The following is a 27413-nucleotide window of genomic DNA, read 5'->3' on the forward strand; positions in this document are numbered from 1 at the left end:
GGAGAGAAGGAGGGAGGGGGGAACGGGAGAGAAGGAGGGAGGGGGACGAGAGAGGAGGGAGGGGGGAACGGGAGAGAAGGAGGGAGGGGGGGAACGGGAGAGAAGGAGGGAGGGGGGGAACGGGAGAGAAGGAGGGAGGGGGGAACGGGGAGAGAAGGAGGGAGGGGGGAACGGGAGAGAAGAGGAGGAGGGGGGAACGGAGAGAGAGAAGGAGGAGGAGAGGGGGGGAACGGGAGAGAAGGAGGGAGGGGGGAACGGGAGAGAAGGAGGGAGGGGGGAACGGGGAGAGAAGGAGGGAGGGAGGGGGAACGGGAGAGAAGGAGGGAGGGGGAACGGGAGAGAAGGAGGGAGGGGGGAGGGAGAGAGGGGGAAGGGGGAGAGGAGGAAGGGAGAGGAGGGGAGGGGGGAAGGGGAGAGAAGGAGGGGAGGGGGACGGGGAGAGAAGGAGGGAGGGGGGAAGGGGAGAGGAGGGGGGAAGGGAGAGGAGGAGGGAGGGGGGAAGGGAGAGAGGAGGAGGGAGGGGGGGAAGGGAGAGGAGGAGGGAGGGGGGAAGGGAGAGAAGGAGGGAGGGGGGAAGGGGAGAGAAGGAGGGAGGGGGGAAGGGGAGAGAAGGAGGGAGGGGGGGAAGGGGAGAGAAGGAGGGAGGGGGGAACGGGAGAGAAGGAGGGAGGGGGGAAGGGGAGAGAAGGAGGGAGGGGGGAAGGGGAGAGAAGGAGGGAGGGGGGGAAGGGGAGAGAAGGAGGGAGGGGGGGGAAAGGGGAGAGAAGGAGGGAGGGGGGGAACGGGAGAGAAGGAGGGAGGGGGGAACGGAGAGAGGAGGGAGGGGGGAGACAGGAGAGAAGGGGGGGGAAGGGTGAGAAGGAGGGAGGGGAAGGGAGAGAAGGAGGGAGGGGGAAGGGGAGAGAAGGAGGGGGGGAAGGGGAGAGAAGGAGGGAGGGGGGAACGGGAGAGAAGGAGGGAGGGGGGGAAGGGGAGAGAGAAGGAGGGAGGGGGGAAAGGGGAGAGAAGGGGGAGGGGGGAAAGGGGAGAGAAGGAGGGAGGGGGGAAAGGGGAGAGAAGGAGGGAGGGGGGAAGGGGAGAGAAGGAGGGAGGGGGGAAGGGGAGAGAAGGAGGGAGGGGGGAAAGGGGAAGAGAAGGAGGGGAGGGGGGAAAGGGGAGAGGAGGAGGGGGGAAACGGAGAGAAGGAGGGGAGGGGGGGAAGGGGGAGAGAAGGAGGGAGGGGGGAAGGGGAGAGAAGGAGGGAGGGGGGAAAGGGGAGAGAAGGAGGGAGGGGGGAAAGGGAGAGAAGGAGGGGAGAGGGGTAACGGGAGAGAAGGAGGGGGGGAGAGGGGTAACGGGGAGAGAAGAGGGGGGGAGAGGGGTAACGGGAGAGAAGGAGGGAGGGAGAGGGGTAACGGGAGAGAAGGAGGGAGAGGGGTAACGGGAGAGAAGGAGGGAGGGAGAGGGGTAACGGGAGAGAAGGAGGGGGGAGAGGGGTAACGGTGAGAGAAGGAGGGGGGGGAGAGGGGTAACGGGAGAGAAGGAGGGAGGGAGAGGGGTAACGGGAGAGAAGGAGGGAGGGAGAGGGGTAACGGGAGAGAAGGAGGGGGGAGAGGGATAACGGGAGAGAAGGAGGGAGGGGGGGGACGGGAGGGAGGGAGATCAAGAGAGATCGCGCAAGAAAGTACACACATGCGGAAAGGAAAAACATTTTAAAAAATGAAGAGAGGGAAAGGAAGAAGAGAGCTCACACCTGAAGAATTAGCACTCACTACCAGTAGGTGCCCAGTACCCCAGCAAGGCAACACCTTCAAGAAAGGAGGGAGAAAATTGGTGGCAAAAAGGAAGTCATATATAACATAGGAGGGGGAGGGGCGGGGGGGGGTGCGGGTGGGGGGAGATTGCAGAAGACTCTAAAAGAAAAGAAATGCAATATAATGACAATAAGTACAGCAGTACTGATGAGCAAAAAGCTACCAGTTCCAATCAGTGCGTGGGTTGGGGAGAAGTTGCTCTGGAGGGTTATCACCAGCACAGTTTTGGACAAGCAGTCAGGTTTTGAAGTGGGCTGTCTGCAAATTTCTAAGAGTAAACGAATGTCTTGATTTGAAGAATCCACTTACAGTATTTCTGTGTCTCAATGTGGATCTATTGGTTATTAAGGTTTCTGATTAATTCATCAGAGCACAGCAAACCAAACTCAAATGATGATCCCACCCTCAACACACTCCCTGTCCAGTTTTGGACTTGCGGTCAGTGCGACCCCAATTGCTAGGTGGAATAGTGGGCAGTCGAGGAGCTATTAGATCAATTTTTGGTATTATTTTTGTTCTCTCTCTCTCTTCCTCCTTCTCCACACCCCTTCACCTCCTCCCCAGATCAGGAACACATTTTCAAACTTACTGCTACAACTATCTATATCGGTTTCCTTTTCTCACTGCCAAAACCAAGCATGGCTAAAGCAGAGAATGAGGTTCAGAATAAATACTGACCACACTGAGTCACCGAGTCCCAATCTTCCCGATTAAGTGTGTTTGGAATGCGGAGCAGCAACACAAAAACTGAGCAGCATTCTGCCAATTAGTTGCTGTAGAAATGAAGATTTGGCACCTACTTTAAGAAGGGTCCAGGAAACTTTGTGTTATCCGGAGGCTAAATGTCCGGCAAGCTCGAGCCACCGGCAAAAATCAGGAGCCGTTTCCTTCGTTTTTTTTTTCTTTTCGTTGCTTTTTTCTCAACAGTCAAGCTCTGCAAGGTCTGTAGCTAAGCAACAGCTTCAGCTAGAGACGCTACAGAGACACTTGCCGACTGTTTAGAAGCTGTTGCTAAGCAACAGGGTTTGTTGCTTCACACGGAGCTGAAAATCTCCGTATGTTTCAACATCAGCGCTGGTGTGTCCGGCAGTTTTGAGCGAATGGCAGCAGCTCGGTCCCGTCGGTGCCGGATAGCACAAAGTTTCCTGTACCTTACATACCGTCACCCCTTAGGGAAAGTAGAACAACTGTGATTATCTTTAACACTTTCTTCCGAACTGTTTAAAAAAAAATACAATGAATCTGCATATTCCACTTTGTATTTTTCCCACTCCTTTTCTCAATCTGCCACCTCGTGAGAAGGTACGGTTCCACAGGCACTAGTTGCCCTACGTTAAATCGGCCAGATGCCCATTCCTCACGTTAAAAAAAAAACTCGACAGCGCGTGTAGGCAGGCTACTGAATCAAGGAGAGGGTAACAGCAGCGTCCGACACTGTCCTCACCCGTCGTCTACGTACGGTTCAGTGGGGAGGAAGCTAATTGAGGGTCCAGGAACCTTGGGCGGTTTTCCTTCTCACTAGCCCCGAGTGCCAAGGCCAAGTCGAAGTCTAGTATCTCAACTGCTGCCTCAGCCACGATGAACTAATGCAGCACAGACTGGTTGGTGAAATTAATAAAGAAAATACACAAAACTGTGTACAGAACATCGTGGCAACCATTTTGTTGCACCACCTTTCCAGAAGATCAAGGAGAAAAGTACGAGAGGAGAAAAGTCCCAGCTCTGATTGCCACTCGGGAGGCAGTAGGATGCTACAAAAATCACCTGCATCCCTGGACTAGTGGAGAGAAGAAATGGCGAGGGTTCCCATTCATGGTCGCAAGGAAGCCATGCTTTATAGAGTCGGGACTGGATCAGGACAGGACCCAACTTGGTTGTGATGTCTCACAAGGTGGAATAGAAATGAAAGAACTTGCATTTCTACAGCACCTTTCACGACCTCAGGCCGTCCGAAAGCGCTTTTCAGCCAATGAAGTACTTTGAAGCTCAGTCGCTGTTGTAATGTAGGAAACGCGGCAGCCAGTTTGCAAGCAGCAAGCTCCCACAAACAGCAATGATATAAATGACTAGATAATCCGTTTTAGGTGTTGTTTGAAGGATAAATATTGGCCAGGCCACCTGGGAGAACTCCCCTGCTCCTCTTCGAATAGCTCCGTGGGATCTTTCACGTCCACCCGAGAGGGTAAACGGGACCTCGGTTTAATTTAAAAGAACGCACCTCAGACAGTGCAGCACTCCCTCAGAAATTAACTGAAGTGTCCGCCTGGATTATGTGCTCAAGTCTCTGGAACAGCTCTTGAACCCACGAGAGTGCTACCACTGAGCCAAGGCAGACACCTTAGCAATAGTCACTGTCCAGGCTCCCCCATAAACAAGGACCACTTGACCAAAATACTGCACGGCTGCCGATTCCTGCAAAGTCTTGGATAAACAAAATTGCAGTATTTACTACGAATACACACAAGGCTCCTCACTTCTATATTTGGTTCATGGTGTATATTCACAGGAAAACTCAGATCATGACACGGGAGCACTGGAATTAACAGACAGCTGGAACGACAGGATCACTGAAGCATGCTTCACATCAATAATTCATTTCCACTGATATTAATTCAACGCAGGCTCAGTAACTCCTTCCAGCCAGCTGCCTCCAGTTCAGGCTCTGTACACTGGTGTCAGTCTCATATTTCCTTACTGTAGGAGCAGGAAGCTATTAGACATCCCCACAATGTATGTGCTGCTCTGATTAATTTCAAGCAGATGCTGGAAGGTATAGTCCAGCAATTCATGTCCAGGCCGAAGATAGCTTGCTATTGCAGGAAGAAAATAAACCTCACAATTCCAAGGTAAGTTACTTCAACATGGAAATGGTTATTTTGGGGCTGCCCAGTGGGTTTATCCAGAAACTAGCTGAGCCATTCGGGGAAGGAAGATTGCAGAGTCAATTCTTGGCCTGTGCTGAGCCAGCTGGGTCAGAATGATACAGCGCCCTGGATTAGGGAAAGCAAATCAGTCCAAGGCCCCATTGCTGAAAGTGCATGTGTCAACGTGGGGCGAGGACAGAATTGGGATTGGCCGTGATGCTCCTTGCAGTCAACATCAAGCATCACTCATGAAAAATGGCCACTTTAGTGACCCGCTACAGGAGGGTGTTGCCCGAATGGCCACTAAAGTGGCCATTTTTCATGCGTGAGCTATTTGGCCAAGTAGTTAAACACTTTCAGGAGAGGAGGAGATGGAACTGGAGAAAATTAGAACAAAAATGTCTGCAGGTTGTCGCACAGGAAAACAATTTGGGATAGAAACATAGAAGATAGGAGCAGGAGTAGGCCATTCGGCCCCTCGAGCCTGCTCCGCCATTTAATGAGATCCTGGCTGATCATCCAAATTCAGTACCCTGTCCCTGCTTTCTCCCCATATCCCTTGATCCCTTTAGCCTTAAGAAATATATCCAACTCCTTCTTGAGTATATTTAATGAATTGGCCTCCACAGCCTTCTGTGGTAGAGAATTCCACAGGTTCACCACTCTCTGGGTGAAGAAATTCCTCCTCATCTCTGTCCTAAATGGCTTACCCCTTATCCTTAGACTGTGACCCCTGGTTCTGGACTCCCCCGCCATCGGGAACATCCTTCCTGCATCTAGTCTGTCCAGTCCTGTTAGAATTATTGGTGGGCAGGCCATTGAATCTGTCCACGCAGCAGTAAATAAGCCAAATAGCACCTTGGGTTGTACTGTGCCTGGAATAGAATGCAAATCACAAGGTGTGATACTGAGCCCGTACAGGACTGTGTGCAGTCCGACACCAATGTGATTGGCTCTTAACTGCCCTCTGAAATGGTCTAGCAAGACACTCAGCAACTAGGGGTGGGCAATAAATGCCGGCCTTGGCAGCAACACCCACATCCAGAGAATGAATAAAACACAGTTCTGGGAACATTACAGGAAGGACATCATGGTATTGGAAAAAGAGCAGTAAAGGGCTGCCTGTCTGATAGCTGGCATCGGACACTTGAGCTTCAAGGAGAGACTACAGGTCGGGTTTGTGGACCCTGGACAAAAAGGGGGCTCAGAGAAGACTCAAGGTCCTTAAAGTCATCAAGTTGAACCTCGAGCACCTGTTTACCACGGACCCAGGGCATGGCATGAAGCTCAGAAGAGGGACGGTGAGTGGGCAGGATCAGATAGAATTATTTTACATAGACCGTGCTGAACGTTTCAAATGACTTCCTAAGGAGGCAATCAAGGCTGATAACAGTAATTTTGAGGAGCTGGGTAGGCATTTAGTGAGTAAAATCAATTAAGGGATTACAGATACTGAACTATTTTGTCTTGAACTCTGGGGCCAGCCAGATGGCCTGAAATGGTCTTTTGCGGTCCGGTACATTCCTATTTAAAATTGGCAAGAGAAGAAAACACAATTGTGAGACGTCAATCATCTTAGCTTTACTCAGAGATTTTCAACCCATCAATTCTGGGATAGAGGTGGAAGGCCAGTGTTCAAACACCGCTTAGTCCAACCACTGTTAAGCTCATGCAATTTGGTAGACTTTTCAAGTAACATAAGTCATGATTGAGGTGTACAAAATTATGAGGGGCATAGATAGGGTAGATAGAAAGGAACTTTTCCCCTTAGTAGAGGGGTCAATAACCAGGGGGCATAGTTTCAAGGTAAGGGGCAAGAGGTTTAGAGGGGATTTGAGGGAAAACTTTTTCACCCAGAGGGTGGTTGGAATCTGGAACTCACTGCCTGAAAGGGTGGTAGAGGCAGGAACCCTCAACATTCAAGAAGCATATAGATGAGCACTTGAAGCGCCATAGCATACAAGGCTACGGACCAAGTGCTGGAAAATGGAATTAGAATAGACAGGGCTTGATGGCCGGCGCGGACACGATGGGCCGAAGGGCCTCTTTCTGTGCTGTACAACTCTGACTCATGCAACTCAGTAGAGGGTGAAGGCACAATCACGTAAAACAAAAATCATTCTATTGTCAGATAAAGTGGAGGGCCAGCAGATAGACAGATTTGCAGTTATATAGCACCTTAGCATATCTCTCCGACACATCGCAACGCTCTTCGCATACAATGAGTTACTTTGAAGTCTTCTCCTTCTCTTCTTAGGCAGTCCCTCGGAACCGAGGATGACTTGCTTCCACATTAAAAATGAGTTCTCAGGTAACTGATGAGTCCAATGCGGGACCTACGGTCTCTGTCACAGGTGGGGCAGACAGTGGTTGAAGGGGCGGGTTGACGTGCGCTCCTTCCGCTGTTTGCACTTGGCTTCCGCTTGCTCCCGGCTGATGCGCTATCAATTACTCATAAAAGACTGAGAGTTAGAAGAGTAACCAAAGGCTTTTATTAACAACAGAATGGAGGTCTGCCTCGCGTGGTCGACCGGTCCATGATACTAAGGGCTGGGGAGCAGTCACCTTTATACTAGGACCTGTGGGAGGAGTCAGCCGAGGCATGTCCAGGCCTGTACACAGTGGAATACAAACAGGACAAACAGGAATACAAACAGTGGTTTACCACATTCACCCCTTGTTTAAAATTGAGTCCGGCGGGGTGAAGTGTATTAAAAGTTAGTGTATTGGAGTCTCTCCGGAGGTCTTGTCTGCCGCTGTGATCTGCGTGGCGACGGCAGGGGTAGTGAAGTTTCCGGCGTCGAGTCCAGCGTAGGCTGTGGCACAGGCGTGTCGTCCTCGTAGATGTCGAGCGGGTCGTGGGGCCCAGGCCTGCCGTCTGCTGGGGCTGGATATCGGATCGTGGGGGGGGGTGGTAGTGGGTAGTGGGTTACTGCGGCCCCCGAGGGTGCAAGGTCTCTTATGGAGACTGTGTCCTCCCGCCCGTCCGGGTATGCGATGTAAGCATACTGGGGGTTGGCGTGGAGGAGGTCGACCCTCTCGACCAGGGGGTCCGTTTTATGGGTCCTCACGTGTCTTCTCAGTAGGACCGGCCCTGGGGACGTCAGCCATGGCGGTAGCGATGTCCCCGATGTGGACTTCCTTGGGAAGACAAACATTTTCTCATGAGGGGTGGCGTTAGTGGCAGTGCAGAGCAGTGACCGAATAGAGTGGAGCGCATCGGGGAGCACATCCTGCCAGCGGGAGGTTGGAAGGCCCCTAGACTTTAAGGCTAGCAGGACGGCCTTCCAAACTGTCGCATTTTCTCTTTCCACCTGTCCGTTCCCCCGGGGGTTGTAACTGGTGGTCCTGCTTGTGGCAATACCCCTAGTTAGCAGGTACTGACGGAGTTCGTCGCTCATAAACGATGAGCCCCGGTCGCTATGGATATAGCTGGGGAAGCCGAACAGGGTGAAGAGGTTGTTCAGACATTTAATGACCGTGGCACTGGTCATGTCCGGGCAGGGGAAGGCGAACCGGGAAACGGGAGTACTCATCAATAATATTGAGGAAGTACACATTGCGGTCGGAGGAGGGGAGAGGCCCTTTAAAATCGACGCTCAGGCGCTCGAAGGGGCGAGTGGCTTTTATCAGGTGGGCCCTGTCTGGTCTATAAAAGTGCGGTTTGCACTCAGCGCAGACTTGGCAGTTCCTGGTCATGGTCCTGACCTCCTCAATAGAGTAAGGCAGGTTGCGGGCCTTGATGAAGTGGAAGAACCTGGTGACCCCCGGGTGGCAGAGGTCATTGTGGAGGGCCCGCAGTCTATCGATCTGCGCGCTGGCGCAGGTGCCACGCGATAGCGCATCCGGGGGTTCATTTAGCTTCCCGGGCCGGTACAAGATCTCGTAGTTGTAGGTGGAAAGTTCGATTCTCCACCTCAAGATCTTGTCATTTTTGATTTTGCCCCTCTGCTTGTTGTTAAACATAAAAGCAACTGAACGCTGGTCAGTGAGCAGGGTAAATCGTTTTCCGGCCAGGTAGTGCCTCCAATGACGCACAGCCTCCACAATCGCCTGGGCCTCCTTCTCAACAGCGGAGTGTCTGGTCTCCGGGCCTTGAAGGGTTCGTGAAAAGAAGGCCACGGGTCTCCCCGCCTGATTGAGGGTAGCGGCCAGGGCAAAGTCAGACGCGTCGCTTTCCACCTGGAAGGGGATGGATTCGTCCACTGCGTGCATGGTGGCTTTGGCAATGTCCTCCCTGATACGGTGGAAGGCTAAGCGGGCCTCTGCCGTCAAGGGAAAAGAGGTGGACTTGATCAGCGGACGGGCCTTGTCCGCATAGTAGGGGACCCACTGGGCGTAATAGGAGAAAAACCCTAGGCACCTCTTCAGGGCCTTGAGGCAGTGGGGCAGTGGAAGTTCCATAAGGGGACGCATCCGGTCGGGGTCGGGGCCGATGACTCCGTGTTCCACAACACAGCCAAGGATGGCGAGGCGGTTTGTGCGGAATATGCACTTCTCCTTGTTATATGTCAGGTTTAGGAGTTGGGCGGTGCGGAGGAATTTTTCGAGGTTTGCGTCATGGTCCTGCAAGTCACGGCCGCAGATGGTCACATTGTCCAGATATGGGAAAGTGGCCTGCAACGCATTTTGATCTACCATCCGGTCCATCTCCCTTTGGAAGACGGAGACCCCGTTGGTGACGCCAAAGGGAACCCTAAGGAAGTGATAGAGGCGGCCGTTTGCCTCAAAGGCAGTGTACTGGCGGTCCTCAGGGCGGATGGGGAGCTGGTGGTACGCTGATTTCAGGTCAATGGTCGAGAAGACGCGGTACTGCGCGATCTGGTTGACCATATCAGCTATACGGGGGAGTGGGTAGGCGTCCAGCAGGGTGTAGCGATTTATTGTCTGGCTGTAGTCGATGACCAGGCGCTGCTTCTCGCCGGTCTTAACGACCACAACCTGGGCTCGCCGGGGGCTGGTGCTGCCCTCAATAATCCCTTCTTTCAGGAGCCGCTCCACTTCGGTTTTAATGAAAACCCTGTCCCCGGCACTGTATCGCCTGCTCTTTGTGGCGATGGGCTTACAGTCGGGGGTGAGGTTAGCAAACAGTGGGGGGGGGGGTGACTCTGAGTGTGGAGAGGTTGCACCTAGTGCGCGGCGGGCAATTTGGAAGCTGCTGGCTGCGGACTGAGTGGGGGTAGGGGTCCACCGTACGCCATCGTAACACTTTTAAGGTGGCACTGAAAATCTAACCCCAGCAGGACGGCAGCGCAGGGGTCAGGCAGGACCAGAAGTTTAAAATGATCGTACACGGTCCCGTCTACTACGAGTGTCACCACGCAGTAGCCGCCGATGTCCGCCGACTGGGACTCGGAGGCCATAGAAATCCGCTGTTGCGCAGGCAGGACTGGGAGAGAGCAACGCCGCACCGTGTCGGGGTGGATGAAGCTCTCCGTGCTCCCAGAGTCAAAAAGGCAGATTGTATCGTGACCATTTACCTTAATGTCCATTGTGGAACTGGCCAGTTGGTGCGGTCTCGCTTGGTCCAGTGTAACGGATGCCAGCGTAGGGGTCGGTGTGTCGCTGCGGGTATCAGATGAGGCGGTGTCGGGGGCCTGCTGCGTCCCGGCTGTCGTCCAAGATGGCGGCGTCCATGATCCCCATGTGGCTGGAGGCGTCCAAAATGGCTGCTGTACCGGTGATTCGCACATGGCCGGGGAGGTCCAAGATGGCCCACACGCGGCGCTGCTGGGGTTCGGGGTGGCTTTGGCCCTGCAGACGCTAGCGTAGTGTCCCTTCTTCCCGCAGCCCGAGCAGATCGCGTTTTTCGCCGGGCAGCGCGCTCTGGGGTGTTTTGCCTGGCCACAGAAGTAGCATTTCTGGCCTTGGGGCACTGCTGTCTGGCCTTGGGACACTGCTGCGGTAGTTGGGCCGTTGTTGGGGTGTGGCTGGGGTGGCACGGCGCTATGAGGCGGTCCTACCGTGTCCCAGGCTGTCATTCCCCGCGGCGTCCACGGTGCAGAGGAGTAGGCATCCATGCCCTGGTAGGCTGCATCCAACGATAGTGCGAGTTCAGAGGCCTTGTTGAGGTCGAGGTTACTCTGCTCCAACAGTCGCTGTCGGGTGTAATTGGATCTGTGGCCCGCTACAAAAGCGTCCCGGATAAGTTCCTCTGTGTACACGGCGGCCTTTACATCCTTACAACCACAGGCCCGGCCAAGCACAGACAGTGCCTGAAGGTATTCCACGGTCGATTCCCCAGGTTGTTGTTTACGACTCCCCAGGAGGTGCCTGGCGTACACTTCGTTCACTGGGCGCGTGTACTGGTCCTTGAGGAGCTTGATAGCGTCCGCGTACGAGGTCGCGTCTTGGATGACCGAGTACACTCGGTGGTTCACTTTGGAGGTCAGGACATCCAGTTTGTCCTCGTCCGATTTGATTGCTTCGGAGGCGGTCAGGAATTTATCGAAACACTTAAGCCAGTGAGTAAACTTGGTGGATGAGTCCGCCTCCCGATGATCTAAGTCCAGGCATGCTGGTGTGAGGATCTTCTCCATTATAAAAATGTTGTTAATAAAATTGATGCGCTATCAATTACTCATAAAAGACTGAGAGTTAGAAGAGTAACCAAAGGCTTTTATTAACAACAGAATGGAGGTCTGCCTCGCGTGGTCGACTGGTCCATGATACTAAGGGCTGGGGAGCAGTCACCTTTATACTAGGACCTGTGGGAGGAGTCAGCCGAGGCATGTCCAGGCATGTACACAGTGGAATACAAACAGGACAAACAGGAATACAAACAGTGGTTTACCACACCGGCAAAGAGACTCGAGGTGTTCGGCGCCTTCCCGGATGCTTCTCCTCCACTTTGTGCGGTCTTGGGCCAGGGATTCCCAGGTGTCGGTGGGGATGCTACACTTTTTCAAGGAGGCCGAGGGTGTCCTTGAAGCGTTTCCTCTGCCCACCTGGGGCTCTCTTGCCGTGCCGGAGCTCCGAGTAGAGCCTTGGAGTGCAGGATGTTCATTATGTAGGCAAACATATCTGACATTTTATGCATAGCAAGATTCCACAAAGCGCAGTGAAACATATGCCAAGTTTTGCTTTAATTGTTGTTGGTTGAGGGAGGAATATTGACTGGGGAACTCCCTGCTTTTCTTTACGTAGTGCCGGGAGATCCTGAATATCCACCTGATCACTGGAACAGGCATAGGGGGCCTTGGTTCAACCGCCCAGCTAAAGGATATCACCCCCGAATGTTGCACTGGGATGTTACGTGCTCAAATCCTGCAATAGCGTTTGAAGCCCCAGCCTTTTGACTCAGTGACAAGGGTGGTACAAACTGTGCGAGGCTGATTTACAGTGGATAGAAACCACTTTCAATTTTCAGTTTCCCTTCACTTATTAGGTATTCAACCAAATAGAACCAACTACTGTATACTAAAACAATTCAATTATGTAAACCTAATCATAATCTTATCATCTGACTCTCCCCTACTGTGGTATTGTAACAGATAAAAGCCAAAGGATTTAAGAGAATTGCAATGAAGCTTTTAAATTGTCTAAAAGTTATACTGTGGAAAATTCCCACAATAGTGGAGTTTTTATTTGGAACAATGGGTGCCTCAGTTATTTTCTTCCCCAGTGCTACACATCACTTCCTAGGTCATAAAGATGGTCAGCCTGCTCCCAGCTGTCTACCAAGGCACTTCAACCAGCCACTGGGAGTGGACTGGATTGATTTGATCTCCAGTTTCCCTCCTCCCTTTAAGAGTAGCATCTATCCTTCACATCATACTTCCTCTCTTCCCAATGGCAGAGCCCAGAATGAAAACATAGCTCGGATAATCATAGAGGGAAGGGGGGTGAAATCATACTTGTACCAATCTATGGCAGAGCACACGGGCACGCCAAATACACAGCAACAGATGCACCCCCACACACCCAGCATTAGAGCTAGCCAAATACAAAAGCAACTGACTGGTAACATTTCCAGTTAGACACTTCACAAGGGATCCAAGCAACCAAAACTAGGACAATCTTTTTTTTTCTGTCCAATTTCTCATGTCCTTGCCAGCTCTTGCTGGGTGTCAAGCCTAGACAGAATGTGGTGGCAGGCTATTCAATTACTTGTGCATCACAGCAAACCACGGTCCTACCCAATGTCCACAAACACTTCCTATCAGGGGTCGAAGAACAGGGACCAGCTTGGGAACTCGGGATGATTTCCCCCTTCTTAGCCCCAGAGTGCGGAGGTCAATTGTAGCATTCCTAGTGTTGTCCCAACTGAAAGCATCTAAATCAACATAATCCTTTAACACAACAGTCAAACCAACCACAAACATTAGCCTGAATACAGACTAGAAACGCCGTCGGGGACACCCTTACCGTGAAGGCCTTGAGACTCGCTTCCTGGCGCCTTGACCCGTCATTAACCTGCATGAGAAGGGTTTCTGTGCAAATATCCGCAAACACTTTTATACAAACACTGTTTGGAAAGAAAAAACATTTCAACCAGTTAGAAAGAGAGAAAAAACGATCACAAAGACACCTCAAATGAAAGGGCTATTTCAACCATTTATACTCTTGGGGGGGGGGGGGGGGGGGGGGGGGGGGAATTGAGTTGTGCCCCCTTTGGGGTGCTACTTTTAGCGCCCCGAAAAATTAGCGCCCCCACAGCCGAAATTCACCAGTAGCGCCCAAGAGTGAAGCGCGGTGCTACTGGAAGCGCCCCGCCTCCCTCTTGAGGCGGTGAGTGAATTATCGCGGCACTACATGCCGCAGCGCCACGCACTGCAGCACGCCGCACCGCGGTACTGCAGGCCTTCCTCCCCTTCTTAAAGGGGAGGGGGCTTTATGCAGCGCAGCCCGAGGCCCAGCTGGACCACCAGGGGTCAGAATGCCAGCAAAAGAGCCCAGCACTCAAGAGACGTGCCGGGCTCACGGAACGCAGCCAGCACGCCGCGGGGGGGGGGGGAGGGGGGGGGGGGGGGGAGGGGGGCTGGTCAGGAGGCCGGGGATGGCAACGGGGGCAGGTGCTGGCAGGCAGCCAGCAACAAAAATGGCCGCCCGGCACCTTCACTTTAATTAGCGCCGCCCCAGCCGCAGGTAGGCCCCCCTGACCCTGTCGGACATAGCGTCCGGCGGTAAGTCAGGGGGCGCTACCAAAGCGCTGCGCACGGCGATGACGTTACCACCGCCGCTAACCTCCCGTTGAATTTCGTGGGAAGCGTTGGCGGCGCCACGCCCAGGCGCCAGTTGCTTAGGATGCTAACAGGAAGTGCAAAGCAACCGAATTTTCAGGCCTTAGTCTCCCCCCGCCCCCCCACAATTACAAACATTAAATCCGAGAACCCCCGAGACCCACCCTCTCCTCCATATTACAGTTCTATATTCTCGGACCAGGCATTAGTGTTGGGGAATGGAACATTTTCCATTTCGGGCACCCAGCGTCAGGATCCTGCCCTCCCAGGTCAGGTACGACACAGCTAGATGCAGAGGGAAGCTCGCACTATTCTGCCACAATATGCCTCAGTCCCACCCTCAGGAGTGCTGACCTACTGCACTCTAGGTGTGACAATTGTTCCATTTCCAACACCAGCCATCCTTACATTACCAATTAAATGCCAAATTAGAAACAGTCCCATCCTGTGGACCCATACCTACTGGGAAAGGGACTGAACCCCCCCCCCCAGTTTATTTCACAGTTTTTCAGTGGGTCAAATGTAAAGTACAGGAACAAAATGTAAATGTTACCCTCTGTATTTCTTTTAAACATTCACTTGGGAAGGATCTCACTAAATGAGTAGTTTTGCAAAAGAAAGCAAAATTCAAATCGTTATTGATTGAGGGGGAACTATTGCTGCCGCTCTGAGACTGCTACATCACTCTGGGCATTGAAGCAGAGACTTTCCACTCCGTTTGGCATGCTCCTACACCGGAGGGTGCACAACAGTTTTTAAATAGGGCTTTGGGGGAAGCATCTCTTTCACACCAAAAACATTCAATGTAAGTTTCACCTGTGACAGTTTTCAAGGGCGTCTACAGCCCAACAGGTCTTCTCCTCTGACTACATATGGTGCAAAAATCCTGCAACATAAATAACACAAGATCATTAATCGAGGCTGGAGTGTCTTTGCCACGTTTCCATCTGTGCACAGCGTAAGATTTCTCACCCAAAACCCATTCACTTTGATGGAAGGTCAAACAAATTAAACCCTAACTCTACACGGCATTAAACAGCCGGTGCGCTCATTTGCAGTGCTTCTTTCCTCATCCCTCCTCGACTGAAGGCACTCTTGGTGGGCACAGCTCCACAGGTATGCGCAGCTCGGTTCAGTACTAAAGAACCTTGAACAGAAAAAGTCCTTCAGGTCCCACAAGCCACCCCCTTGGCACCTCGCCCAAGTGGCCATTCTTCATGTGGAAGCCTAGACAATGCAAGGCGACAAGTGACGCAAGGCGGTGGGGGAGGGGCAGGAAGAGCTGGAAATCAGAGCCGAGCCTGATCCTGTGCTCAACATTGGTTGCTATTTTCCATCTCCAGCATGCTGGAGGGCCAACTCCCCCCAAGTGGTGCATGAGCCGAGATCAGCTCACTCAGCATCAGCTAGGAATCGAACTTGCAACTTTGAGGTCTCAATGACTCAATACTATACCCTTCTTTAACCAGGAGAGTTTCACGAGCCAGATCACAAGTACTAAAAAGAGCATTTCATAAAGGTTTGAAAGGAGGTGTTCTTTTTCAGGGCAGCAGGATTGGTTGGGCAGATTTTCTTCCACACACATCCTCCCCCCCCCCGCCACCCCCAAACCATTCCAGGAAGGGACTCTCTGTTGCCCCTTAGTGCTTTAGCAAACCACTAATGGAAAACTAGCATCCTTTGAGGCATGTTCAAATGCCAGTGGAGGCAAAGCACAGCCCTTCATCAATACAGGTAAGAATGGTCATAGTCCTTGAACTATTTCCCAGAGAATCAGATGAATCATTAATTTAATTCTTACGCAGAGAAATAGGACACTTTCCACATGCAAGCTTTCATATGAGTTACTGAAAATGTACCTATCTTTCAATTATACAAAACATCAATACCATTTTTTTCAGATACTGTACTTATTTTCCAAGTCTGTGATCCAAAATAGCCACTTATTTCACCAGATCTCTCTGCTTATATTAGTATTCTACCTATGGGATTCTGCTACCACAAACAACCCGAGTATTGCCAATGTGATGCTGTGCACATTTAGGTCGAATGACAGACTTACAATAGCATTTCCCCACAAAATGATAGTGACTACACCACAAAAGTAATTTGTCGACTGTAAAGTGTTTTGGGATGCCCCGAGAATGTGAACGGTGTGAGATAAATGCAAGCTCTTTCTTCCATCCTAAAAGACAGCAAATTAAATCTTCAATAATATAAACGCTAATTGGATCACAGTCACCGGGCATATGCTGCATGTTGATACGAATACGCTCTAGAAAAGATAGTGCACAAGCCAATACGTTTTAAATTTGTGCAATGTGCTTTATGCATGATACTCTTAATTCACCGTCTCAAATTGCTCCCACCAGTGACAGCCCTTTTACCACATGTACCTCACAGTGGTTCGGCAAGGTTCAAAATGCTCTTTTCAAATTTTGGAATGACAAAATCTGTTATTGTACCGAGCATTTTTTGCAGCTCCAAGTGGGCATAGTATGCAAATTTCCCACCCCCACTATTACACATTGCTGAAATCCCAGTGACAACACTGCATATATTAAAAGCAACCGGCAGAGATTAAAAAGCAACGAGCGAAGGTTTAAAACCATGCCTCTAGTGCTTCTCGTAAAAAAAAAATCAAAACTCTACCACTCATTGCTGGCTGCATACAAATTACAGTACACAAACAAGAGTGGTACAGGGAGCACATTTTCCCACATTCACTGACCAAATTATTCTAAATGTCAGAATCATCAAGCCGAAACACCCACTCCCTCCACCACCGGTGTACCGTGGCTGCAGTGTGTACCATCTACAAGATGCACTGCAGCAACTCGCCAAGGCTTCTTCGGCAGCACCTCCCAAACCCGTGACCTCTTCCACCTAGAAGGACAAGGGCAGCAGGCGCATGGGAACACCACCAGCTCCAAGTTCCCTTTCAAGTGACATACATCGTCGTTCCTTCATCGTCGCTGGGTCACAATCCTACCCAACAGCACTGTGGGAGTACCTTCACCACACGGACTGCAGCGGTTCAAGACGGCTCACCACCACCTTCTCAAGGGGCAATTAGATATGGGCAATAAAGGCTAACCTTGCCAGCGACGCCCACATCCCAAGAAACAGTTTAAAAAATGTTTCAATAGAACTTTAAACTGAAGATATTACATAATACATGAGGAAGAGTGAAAAACTATTCCCCTCTCCAGAGTCAAGAACTACTGCTGGTGATTTTCAAGTCAGTGGTTTGAAGTATTTTAAGAAAAGTGGCTCCATTGGTTAGCTTACATACTTGTATTTTCTTATGTCGTTTTACCAACTGTTTGATTCCTGTATCTTGACCCCATCACCTCTGACTATCAGTTTGTACATGGCCCACTAGTCCACCGGGGCCGAGACAATAAAAAGCAGTATGTAACAAGGGTCATCAGATCGGTTTGGACAAAAAAGGTCCTTCATTGCATTTTATTCACTCTCCCAAAATGCCAACCCTGCCCACTTCCCATTATAGCATCCAGCTGTTTCTGTGTCCTGACCCTGACCACATTTCTTGGCAACCTGCTCCAGCTGTTGATTACCCTGTGTGTATATAAAAACATACTTCTCAACATCTGTCCTGAATTTGCCTCCACAACCTTCTCCCTGGCATATCTGAACACAAGGTTTTAAGCTTATTTTCTCTATCTTGTTAAGTATCGGTTATACTTCCTCTATAAGGACACCTCAGAGACATATTTGTTTTGAAGGTGAAGGGGCCTAGGTTATCAAGATGGAGCTCACAGCTCTTCCCTGTCGACACCGGGCAACAACCTTCACTCCACAGACCAAGTATTTTAGCCCATCATGGACCCAAGCCAATCCACTCAATCACCCAAAGGAGGCAACAAACCAGAGGGAAACCTCCAAAGAAGGTGATATTCTGTGAATGCTCGCTTTGATTCCCAAAATAATCCCATGCTTGCACAGAAGAATATTTTCTGCTGACTGATGTAAATATTGCACATTTTGGTCTGGAAACCTCAATGTAAACACCATTTGATTCACATATTTTACCACTGGATCTGAAAGTGGACCTCAGCTCCCCTGAAGGCTCGTTTAGCACAGGTAGTATGTAACTGAGCCATTCAGACCATTACATTCCAGGTTTATTCTCGCTAAGTTACGATCTCAGCCAGGCGGTGTTCCAACTAGCCTCAGCGCTCCTGGGAGAGGGAAGAGAAGGCAAATCAGCCCCGGCTCCCGACTACTGTCCAGTGAACCCTGCTGGAACGTGTGCGCGCGTGGTTGCTGGGCGAGGACAGCAGCAGCCGCCTGCGACGTCTCCTACGGTCAAATAGTCTGCGCATGCTCACGGGCAAGATTCACGCTCAGGGAGTGGCCATTTGGACAAAGTACCGAGGGTGACCTGGTGCCTGTGGAACTATACCCCAGGAGGAGAGGAGAGGAGGAAAAAGGAGGCAAAATCCACATTAAAAAAGGAAAAAGTTATGGCATGGTATAACATGGGGAAGGGACAGGTGTGAAAAGACCCTAACAAAGAGAAAAATGGACAATATAAAGTCTGTAATCAGTGGCAAATATAGATTGGTTTAATTATTACTGTAAGAATAACATTTTGGAAAGAACTTGTGCCCTCGAAGTAACCAGTAAGGTACGATAATTAATCGCAAAAGTACTGTAATGTTTAAAAATACAAATAGCAACAACGCACAGTAAAACAAAGCCACATTTAAAAAGAAAAAAAATTGCACCCAATTATCGATGCAGACCACGTCTCGAGTATGTCATTATTCTCTTAGGGAATAAAAAGCGAAACAATTATTTTTTTTGAAAAATTTGTATAGGTAAGGATCTGAAATTCTTCCTAAATATGGCTTATATTTTTTTTCCCCGAGGAAGGGTACATTTTGTTTTTTTGAAAAAACCCATCACATTTTTTTCATTCCCATTTTAACGCTCACCCATCTCGAGCGCGCGTCTCAACCGACGAGACAACGGTAAAATAAAGACAAAAGAGCTCTCCGACGGTTGAAAGCCAGCCAAATACTTGGGCAGAGGAAAACAAAAACAAAACAAAAAACACACACGAACACGCACACACACAGCGGCAACTTGAAAAATGGCAACAAAAATTCTGTCTCTTCCCCCCCTCCCTCGCTGTAGTAAAGCAGTTTTCGCTGGGTGCTGGGGTCCTGATGAATGGTCGCTCGCAGACACCGCCTCCCCAAAACACAACACTGCTTTGCATACGCTTAATTGCTGTCACACATATTTGGCAGTTTGCCCACCTCATAAGCCAACGGACGGCAGTCATTGGAAGGTGGGAGGAGGCGGGGAAGCAGCAACCTGTGCAGCTTTCACGACACTGTACTGAACGAATTATGCCGAGGGAACTGTTCGGGAGAAAATGGAGGCTGGAATTTCGAGAGTGTTGCAGTGCAGGCAGAACTTTATTAACCCCTTGGCTGCCACAAGCACAGACTTCCGCTTCAAATAAAATACACCTCCTGAAGGATCTTGCGTACAAAGCACAGGCTTCCTTTGTATATTATTGCAGCTGAAATCAAAGATTTCTTTCTGGAAATAAAAAATCTCAGCCAAGTAACAGTTTGGGTGCTGCACTTGGCTTCAGTTTCCCTTGAGCTAGAGGGGGAAAATACCAATTGATTGTTATTCAGTGACTCCTGCTGAAAGGGCATTTATGGGCGCAGGGCGAGAACAGGATCGAGCGGGGTTGTGATGCCCTGCACCTACCCGCCTACAGCTGAATATCCAGCCTGCCTGCTGACCAAATCACACATCAAGATTGGCCAGTTGGGGTCGACTGATGCCCGTGGAACCGTACGCCAGAGCCTTCAGGAAATGGGAAGGGGAGAAAAAGGGTCCAAGCTGACAAGTGATCACGACCAACCCAACTGGACAAGTGAATATACTCCGACCACGACACATGCACAGAACCTGTGGTGCAACGTGGCAAGTAACTTTCCCCAGCGAGAACAGTACTTCAGATACAAGCAGGAATTTCAGTTGTGGCTTCTAGCAAGACTCAGGGAATGGCCTGGCACATTCATTGCAAGTCCGGTAAGTATTATTGTTAAGTTTGATTTTCTTTTTGTATATGGGTTTTATTCAACTGTGTGTACTTCACCATCAACCTGTTCTCAAGCTGCTACCAATGCCACTACTTTTCGAACGTGCAAAGGAGTGCTGAAGAGTGACTCTCTCCTCCAGTGGCAGACACTGAAGCTTTAGCCTCCCTCCTCCCCATTCACAGTGCCTCAAGTCAGGAGTGCAGTCAAACTTGACCTTGTCTCTATTCTGTCGACCTCCAAAGCCCTAAAATTATTGTAAAGAAGAAATATCAATAGATGTGTAGTTTTCGATCACGCATATTTTCTCCATTTTTTCGTCCCTTAAAGACACAACTCTAACAGGGGCACAGTTCCACAAATGTCAGCTGCCTTACCTTGTCGAAGTGGCCATTGTACATATGAGCTTAAACAGTAGGTGTCAGGAGGTATTCAAGCATAGAGGGCATCACAGCAACGCCTGATCCCATCTTCACCCAACACCCACACGTGTTCTCTTCCATCAGCAACTCCTGCACAGCTTTCAGGACCAGGAACCCAAGGTGCTGCGCGGATTGGAGTAATGCCACAGCTAAGATCAGCTAACAGAATGGAGATTGAACCTGGGATCTCGTCAGTACAGCTTAGTGATACATCGGATAGCACCTTTACCCAGGGGAGCTGCCATGTATGCCTCTAAATTCTGCATTGGGACAGGAGTAGGCCATTCAGCCCCTCGAGTCTGTTCCGCTGTTCAATTAGATCATGTCAGATCTGCAATTCAACGCCATTTACCCGCCTTTGCTTCATATCTCTTGATACCCTGGCCTAACAAAAATCTATCAATCTCATTCTTGCAAATTTCAATTGACCCAACATCCATGGCGTTTTAGGAGAGCGTATTCCAGAATTCCGCTTCCTGATTTTACTCGTGAATGGTTCAATTTCATCTTCCGAATGGACCAATTAAGAGTCCGTGTGAATACTTCAAATAAAATTCAATACAACTCAATTCGCTTCAGTTGACAGGCTGCTGGTGATCAGCTGGTGATCACATATCACAACCAGAGTTTGGACGGACAGCATCTGTAGTTGCCCTGCTGGGTGTTTTCCACACTTTAATGGACATAGTATGAAAGTTTCACAGCTGTTACACTGTTGTGAAACTGTGGTGGCAGCACTGCACATAGATGCTTCAATGCACTTTAGCCCTACAGAATGTGTTAACTAATAGGTAATTCAATAAGCTTGCAGTATCTTCTATTTACAGTATATGGAACACATACTCCGTGTTAGCTGCATTTTCAGGTGAGAAGCAAGATTAGGCACTGTGGCACAATTTTGCAACTGACTTTTCTTCACGCTTTCAATTTTTTAAATTATTTAACTATTCAAGAAAGAAATACAGACAAGAAAAACAGCATAGACACACGACTCCAGATATCCTGGGCAGGGGTAGGTAACAATATCGTAAATCTGTTATAAAGAATAGGTTTCCAATTTCATCACACACATCAGAGGAAAACTCACTGCGCTACTTGTGCATCCACTCCAACCGTTGCTCACTCCTTGGGTGAAGAATTTCCCGACCTATATCCTAAATCTGCCTCTCACCAGATCACATTCATGTGCCTCCAGTTGTACTGTCAAGATTTACCTTGAAGTAATGTTCCAGATATATCTTGACTATAATTTGTAATACCTTATATACCGCTCCAACATCGCTGTTATATTAGCTCAGTGCCTACAAATACTGGTCTCCCACAACATTGCTCAGGCAAAAACAATGTGCTTCACTCATCCGGCAACGCTCTGCTTTTTCCCCACAAATGCTTTTTAACTCTTCTCTCCATCAGTCTCTCGCTTTCTCTGTATATACTTCTAACAAACATCATCATCTCGGAGTCTTGTTTTTACTTTCTGCCAGTTTTTGCTTTCTTCTGCTTCCACTCTCCTCTGCTTGTTTCACACACTTTCATCATCTGCCCAGTCCATCAAGCCCAACGCCCCATTTCCCTTCTCGGGTGGGAGTGAGAGCAGGGGAGCCAGGGCCTGCCTTAGCATCAGGAGGGAGTAAACGGGGAGGACTTAGCTTTAAATCCAATGACAAAGTGCAGTACCCCCCAAATAATGGAATCCATTGTTAAGGAAGTGGGATCAGGGCACTTAGAAAATCACAACATTAGGCAGAGTCAACATGGTTTTATGAAAGGAACATTGGGGGAGAAATTCAGTGGGCGGCGCCACCAGTTAGCGCCTAAAGAGGGCACTCAGTGGCTTTAGCGCCACTGGCCACGCCTCCCGCGATATTTAGCTGGGGCGTTATGGCGGCGTTAGCCTGCTGCGCTGCGCCGCCACCGATGACGTCATGGGTGTGCGCAGCGCCCAGATCGCGATATTTGGCAGCGACCGCCTCTGTAGCGCCGCTCGCTCATCGCGCCCGGTTCACGGGGCCTACCTGTGGCGGCAGTGGCGCAAATTAAGGTGGAGGTGTGGGGCGGCCGTTTTTTTTTTCGACGGCTGCCTGCCAGCACCTCCGCCCCCGTTCTCCCCCCGCGGCATTGCCGGCTGTTTTCCGAGAGCCCGGCACTTCTCCTCGGTGCCGGGCTCTTTTGCCGGCACTCGCGATGGCTCATCGCGCTGGTGCAGGCCCCTCCCCCTTAAGAATGGGAGGAAGGCCTGCAGTACCGCAGGGCGCCGTGCCGCAGCGCGACGTTGCGCTGCGATATTCAGTTTCAGCGCCCTAAGAGGGACGCGGAGCGCCTCGAGCCTCGCCCCGTGTCCCTCTTGGGGCGCTCAAGCTGAATTTCCGGCGATCGCTGCTGCTCCGATCGCAGCACAAATCTGGCGCCCAGGCGAGCTCGGCGCCCCGTTTGTGGCTCCACCCAATTTCTCCCCCATTGTGTTTAACAAATTTATTCGAGTTTTTTAAGGATGTAACTGGCAGGGTAGATAAAGGGGAACCAGTGGATGTAGTATATTTGGATTTCCAAAAGGCATTCGGTAAGATGCCACATAAAAGGGTATTACACAAGATAAGGGCTCATGGGATTGGGGGTAATATACTAGCATGGATAGAGGATTGGTTAACGGACAGAGAACAGAGAGTAGGGATAAACGGGTCTTTTTCAGGTTGGCAGGCTGTAACTAGTGGGGTGCCGCAAGGATCAGTGTTGGGGCCCCAGCTATTCACAATCTATATTAATGACCTAGATGAAGGGACCGAGTGTAATGGATCCAAGTTTGCTGACAATACAAAGCTAGGTGGGTCAGTAAGCTGTGACGAGAACAAAGGGAGTCCGCAAAGGGATATAGATAGACTAAGTGAGTGGGCAGTAAGGTGGCAGATGGAGTATAATGTGGGGAAATGTGAGGTGATTCACTTTGGTAGGAAGAATAGAAAAACAGAATATTTTTTAAACGGTGAGAAACTTTTAAATGTTGGTGTTCAGAGAGATTTGGGTGTCCTCGTGCAAGAAACACAGAAAGCTAGCCTGCAGGTACAGCAAGCAATAAGGAAGGAAAGTGGCATGTTGGAATTTATTGCAAGGGGGTTGGAGTATAAGAGTAAGGAAGTCTTGCTCCAATTGTACAGGGCCTTGGTGAGACCACACCTGGAGTACTGCGCACAGCTTTGGTCTCCTTATCTAAGGAAGGATATACTTGCCTTGGAGGCGGTGCAACGAAGGTTCACTAGATTGATTCCTGGGATGAGAGGGTTGTCCTATGAGGAGAGATTGTGTAGACTGGGCCAATACTCTCTGGAGTTTAGAAGAATGAGAGGTGATCTCACTGAAACATATAAGATTCTGAGGAGGATTGACAGGGTAGATGCCGAGAGGTTGTTTCCCCTGGCTGGAGTGTCTAGAACTAGGGGGCAAGGGGTCGGCCATTTAAGGCTGAGATGAGGAGGAATTTCTTCACTCAGAGGGTTTGGCATTCTCTGCCCCAGAGGGCTGTGGATGCGGAGTCTTTGAGTATATTCAAGGCTGAGAGAGATAGATTTTTGGACTCTCGGGGAATCAAGGGATTTGGAGATTGGGCGGAAAAGTGGAGTTGAGGTCGATGATCAGCCGTGATCTTATTGAATGGTGGAGCAGGCTCGAGGGGCCGAATGGCCGACTCCTGCTCCCATTTATGTTCTTGTATGAAACCCAAACACTGGCATCGCCTCAATAATTATAGCAATATTCGCTTTAATGCCACTGCTGCCTCCAGTAAGTATCATGAAGTATTTATTTAAAAAACATTAGTGTGATAATTGTTACAATGACATAGGGCCTTCATTGATATTTTGATGGAGAAGGCGCACATTGCCCCCACCGTTTGGTTTCTCTCAGCCGAGAAACAAGAGCAGTCTAGACCAGGAGAGCGCCAGCGAGCTGCACAGTTAGATGTGAGGCAGAGCACGGAGAGTGGCACGGTACAGACCAGCAAGGTACAAAATGTACGTACAGTACAAGACAACTCACTTTTCAAACTTTCTGGGCATCAGGAACTGGAGTCATGAGGAAAGATTAAAGAAGCAGAGGTCGTTTTATTTTGGAAAAGACAAAACTTTGAAGTGATCCAATTAAAATGTTGACGATTTGGGAAAGAATGGATAAAATTAATCCAGGCATATTGCTCACTATGGTGAGGGGCTCAAATATCAGGGGTTGAGTTAGAAATGAGCATGTCAGGAGTAAGAGAAGTCACTAAAACAGACAGTGTTACTTGGTTGCTTCAGACAGAAGGGAGTACACAGAATTAGAGAAAGGACAACAGAAACGAGCCACTCAGCCCACTCCGTGTCAGCATTTACACTGCAGGCAAAGAAACTCCTAATCACATTTACCTGCCCTCTTCCTGTATTCCTTCATCTCCTTATCCCCTGTCCCATCATCCCCCTCTGCAGTCTAATCTTGAACTCTGATAGTATCAACTTGACACAGTTTCTCACTCAGCCACTCATCCTGAAAAAGAATTCCACAGCTTCACAACTGTAAAGAAGTTTCTCTTACATTTAATCTTGCATCTATACCCGTTGTTCTAGATCGCGCCACCACTGGAAACAATCCGCTTCCATCATGTCCCATTCTTTTACCATTTTAAACACTCTATCACCCTGTAATCTGCACTGCTGTGATGAAAAAGAAACCCAATCCCCCCCCGCAGTCTTCCTTCCTAAATCTACTGCAATGAGTTTTTCCACAGTTGAAGTTAGCACTGTACATAAACTTGGCATGGCTACCGTTAGACTGTGCTCAAGCTCTACTGACAGAGCCACTGCAGCCAAAACTGTTACACAGTAAACTGCAGGCAAGTAAATTACTGGCATGCACAACACAGAACGTGCTCATCTGGAGTTTGGAGTGAAGCACCACTAATCATTCCTGTTGCAAAATTTCTTTCAGGCTTTGGTCTGTACTGGAAGATTGAAGAAGTGTTTCACATGGTTATTACTCGGAATCTACTTTGAACTGGTTTGTTGAAATAGATAATTGAAGTCATACACAAGTGGGGCAGCAGGTTAGCGAGCGGTGGACTGATGAAAACCACCTCTCTCTCTGCTAGCTGCAAAAGTCGGCTGGGAATGAAATTCAGGCTATGGGGGAACAAGTACACGGAATACAGCATCCAGTCTTTCTCCTGTGGGACTCTCCCAAAGTGAATCATAGAATTTTACAGTATAGGAGGAGGTTATTTGGCCCAAGCTCCTGCGCCAGCTCGCTGAAAGCTATCCATTCAGTCCCATCCCCATACCCTTTAACAGAATCATGGAATTTTAAGTGCTCCTGATTTTAAAAAAATTGCACATCTTCCTTTGGAATGTCAAAGCAGGCTGCCCCACTATGCCATCTCATACTCAAAATTCAAAATAATGCCATTGGGTGCATTAGGAAGGAAGAATCTGTACTTATATAGTCTAACAAACCTGGCCCGTCTTCATACATCAACCCCAATGCCTGCTTACTCCCCTTCCTGGTCACTTATTCCACAAAACACTTGGGTTGAAAAGGTTCTCCCAAACACCTCCCACCTTTGGCCTTGTACACTACACAACCCAACAGCAACACCAATTTCTGGAACAGCATTCCATCTTCCCCCTGGGTATTTGGCATAAGCCATTTTTAAATCACAGGAGGAGCTCTCCGGTGGACTCAGTGAGTGAATTCAGTGGATAGTACCGACACTGAGCCGTAGAGTAGATGATGGATCTTCACTCCGTCCTTCATAAAGTGCACATGGATATCGGTTCAAGCACAGCTGTGAGGCGCCCATGGCCGAATAGCCTACCGACATTCACTGCCTCGGCTCGCACAATTCAGTGTGGTACCGTCTTTCGTATGAGACGTTAAACCAAGGGCCCCATCTGCCCTCTTGCGTGAACATAAAAGATCCCATGGCACTAATCGAAGAGGAGCAGGGGAGTTCTCCCCGGTGTCCTGGGCTAATATTTACCCCTCAACCACCATCACTAAAACAGATGATCTGGCCATTATCACATTGCTGTTTGTGGGAGCTTGCTGTGCGCAAATTGGCTGCCGCGTTTCCTACATTACAACAGTGACTACACTTCAAAAAGTACTTCATTGGCTGTTAAGCACTTTGGGAGGTTCTGAGGTCGTGTAAGGTGCTGTAGAAATGCGAATTCTTCTTCACACAAACGAGAACAGCCACTTGGGTGAGACACTGGACACTAGCCAGCACCCATGAAACCAGCACCCTAGGAGTCAGCGTCTTCACAAAAGGAGGGAAGAAAATTAACGGAAAAAAGGCTCCAAATTCACTATTAAACTCCAACAGGAAAGGGACAACAGTAACATACCAGACACCGAATGAAACATTACACCTCAGGGGTCAGACTGAGAACTCGAGACAATCTCTTTATCTGTCATCAGCAAATGTTCTTTTCCATTAACAAAGCCCAACAGGAATCAAGAGGGAGACAGACAGGTGACCTGAATGACGAAACAAGCAGCAGATGCTAGGATACGGAGGCGGTGTGCTGTGAAGTTCATTATCCCAACGTAACCATCAACTGGAACGTTGCACACAAGAGAGGGGAAAAACAGTGCATTTTGCTAGTAAATCTTGTATTATAATCACAACAAGGGGTACCATTAAGTAATTAAGTTACTGCCCACACACTTAACTTGTAGAGCAGCGTTACATTTTGCTGAACTAGAAAAAGGGAAAAGACACAGCAAGCAAGATAAGAATGCACAAAAAGAGAGGAGAGCTTTAGGCTTAGGAGGTCCGTTCCTTTTACAAATCTCAACCCCATCATTCCACCTTCGCACCGGATATGCACCTAATCTCAGTCACAAGGTGGTGGGTTCAAGTCCCATTCCACAAGCTTGAGCACAAAAATCCAGGCCGACACTCCAGTGCAGTGCTGAGGGAGCGCCGCACTGTCGGAGGGGCAGTGCTGAGGGAGTGCCGCACTGTCGGAGGGGCAGTGCTGAGGGAGTGCCGCACTGTCGGAGGGGCAGTGCTGAGGGAGTGCCGCACTGTCGG

General features: G+C 49.7%; 1 protein-coding gene across 8 annotated transcripts in view; it reads right to left on the reverse strand.

Moving 5' to 3' along the window:
• LOC147099635 (trinucleotide repeat-containing gene 6B protein-like) overlaps positions 1-27413 on the reverse strand; it is a 199804-nt gene that overhangs the window by 147642 nt on the left and 24749 nt on the right. For 6 of the 8 annotated variants that reach the window (XM_085969901.1, XM_085969898.1, XM_085969900.1 and 3 more), the window contains 2 exons: positions 14656-14725; positions 13025-13124 (listed from right to left, as the gene is read on the reverse strand). In XM_085969901.1, the coding sequence (XP_085826027.1) occupies positions 13025-13078 (54 nt within the window). In that variant the 5' untranslated portion in view covers positions 13079-13124; positions 14656-14725. Of the gene's footprint in view, positions 1-1732; positions 1788-13024; positions 13125-14655; positions 14726-27413 lie in introns of those variants that run through there. The other 2 variants (XM_085969899.1, XM_085969903.1) reach the window with 2 other exon arrangements.

Source organism: Somniosus microcephalus, chromosome 28 (genome assembly GCF_052327205.1).
Source record: "Somniosus microcephalus isolate GS21.2 chromosome 28, FLI_Smic_1.0, whole genome shotgun sequence".
In the NCBI taxonomy this organism is placed as follows: Eukaryota; Metazoa; Chordata; class Chondrichthyes; order Squaliformes; family Somniosidae; genus Somniosus; species Somniosus microcephalus.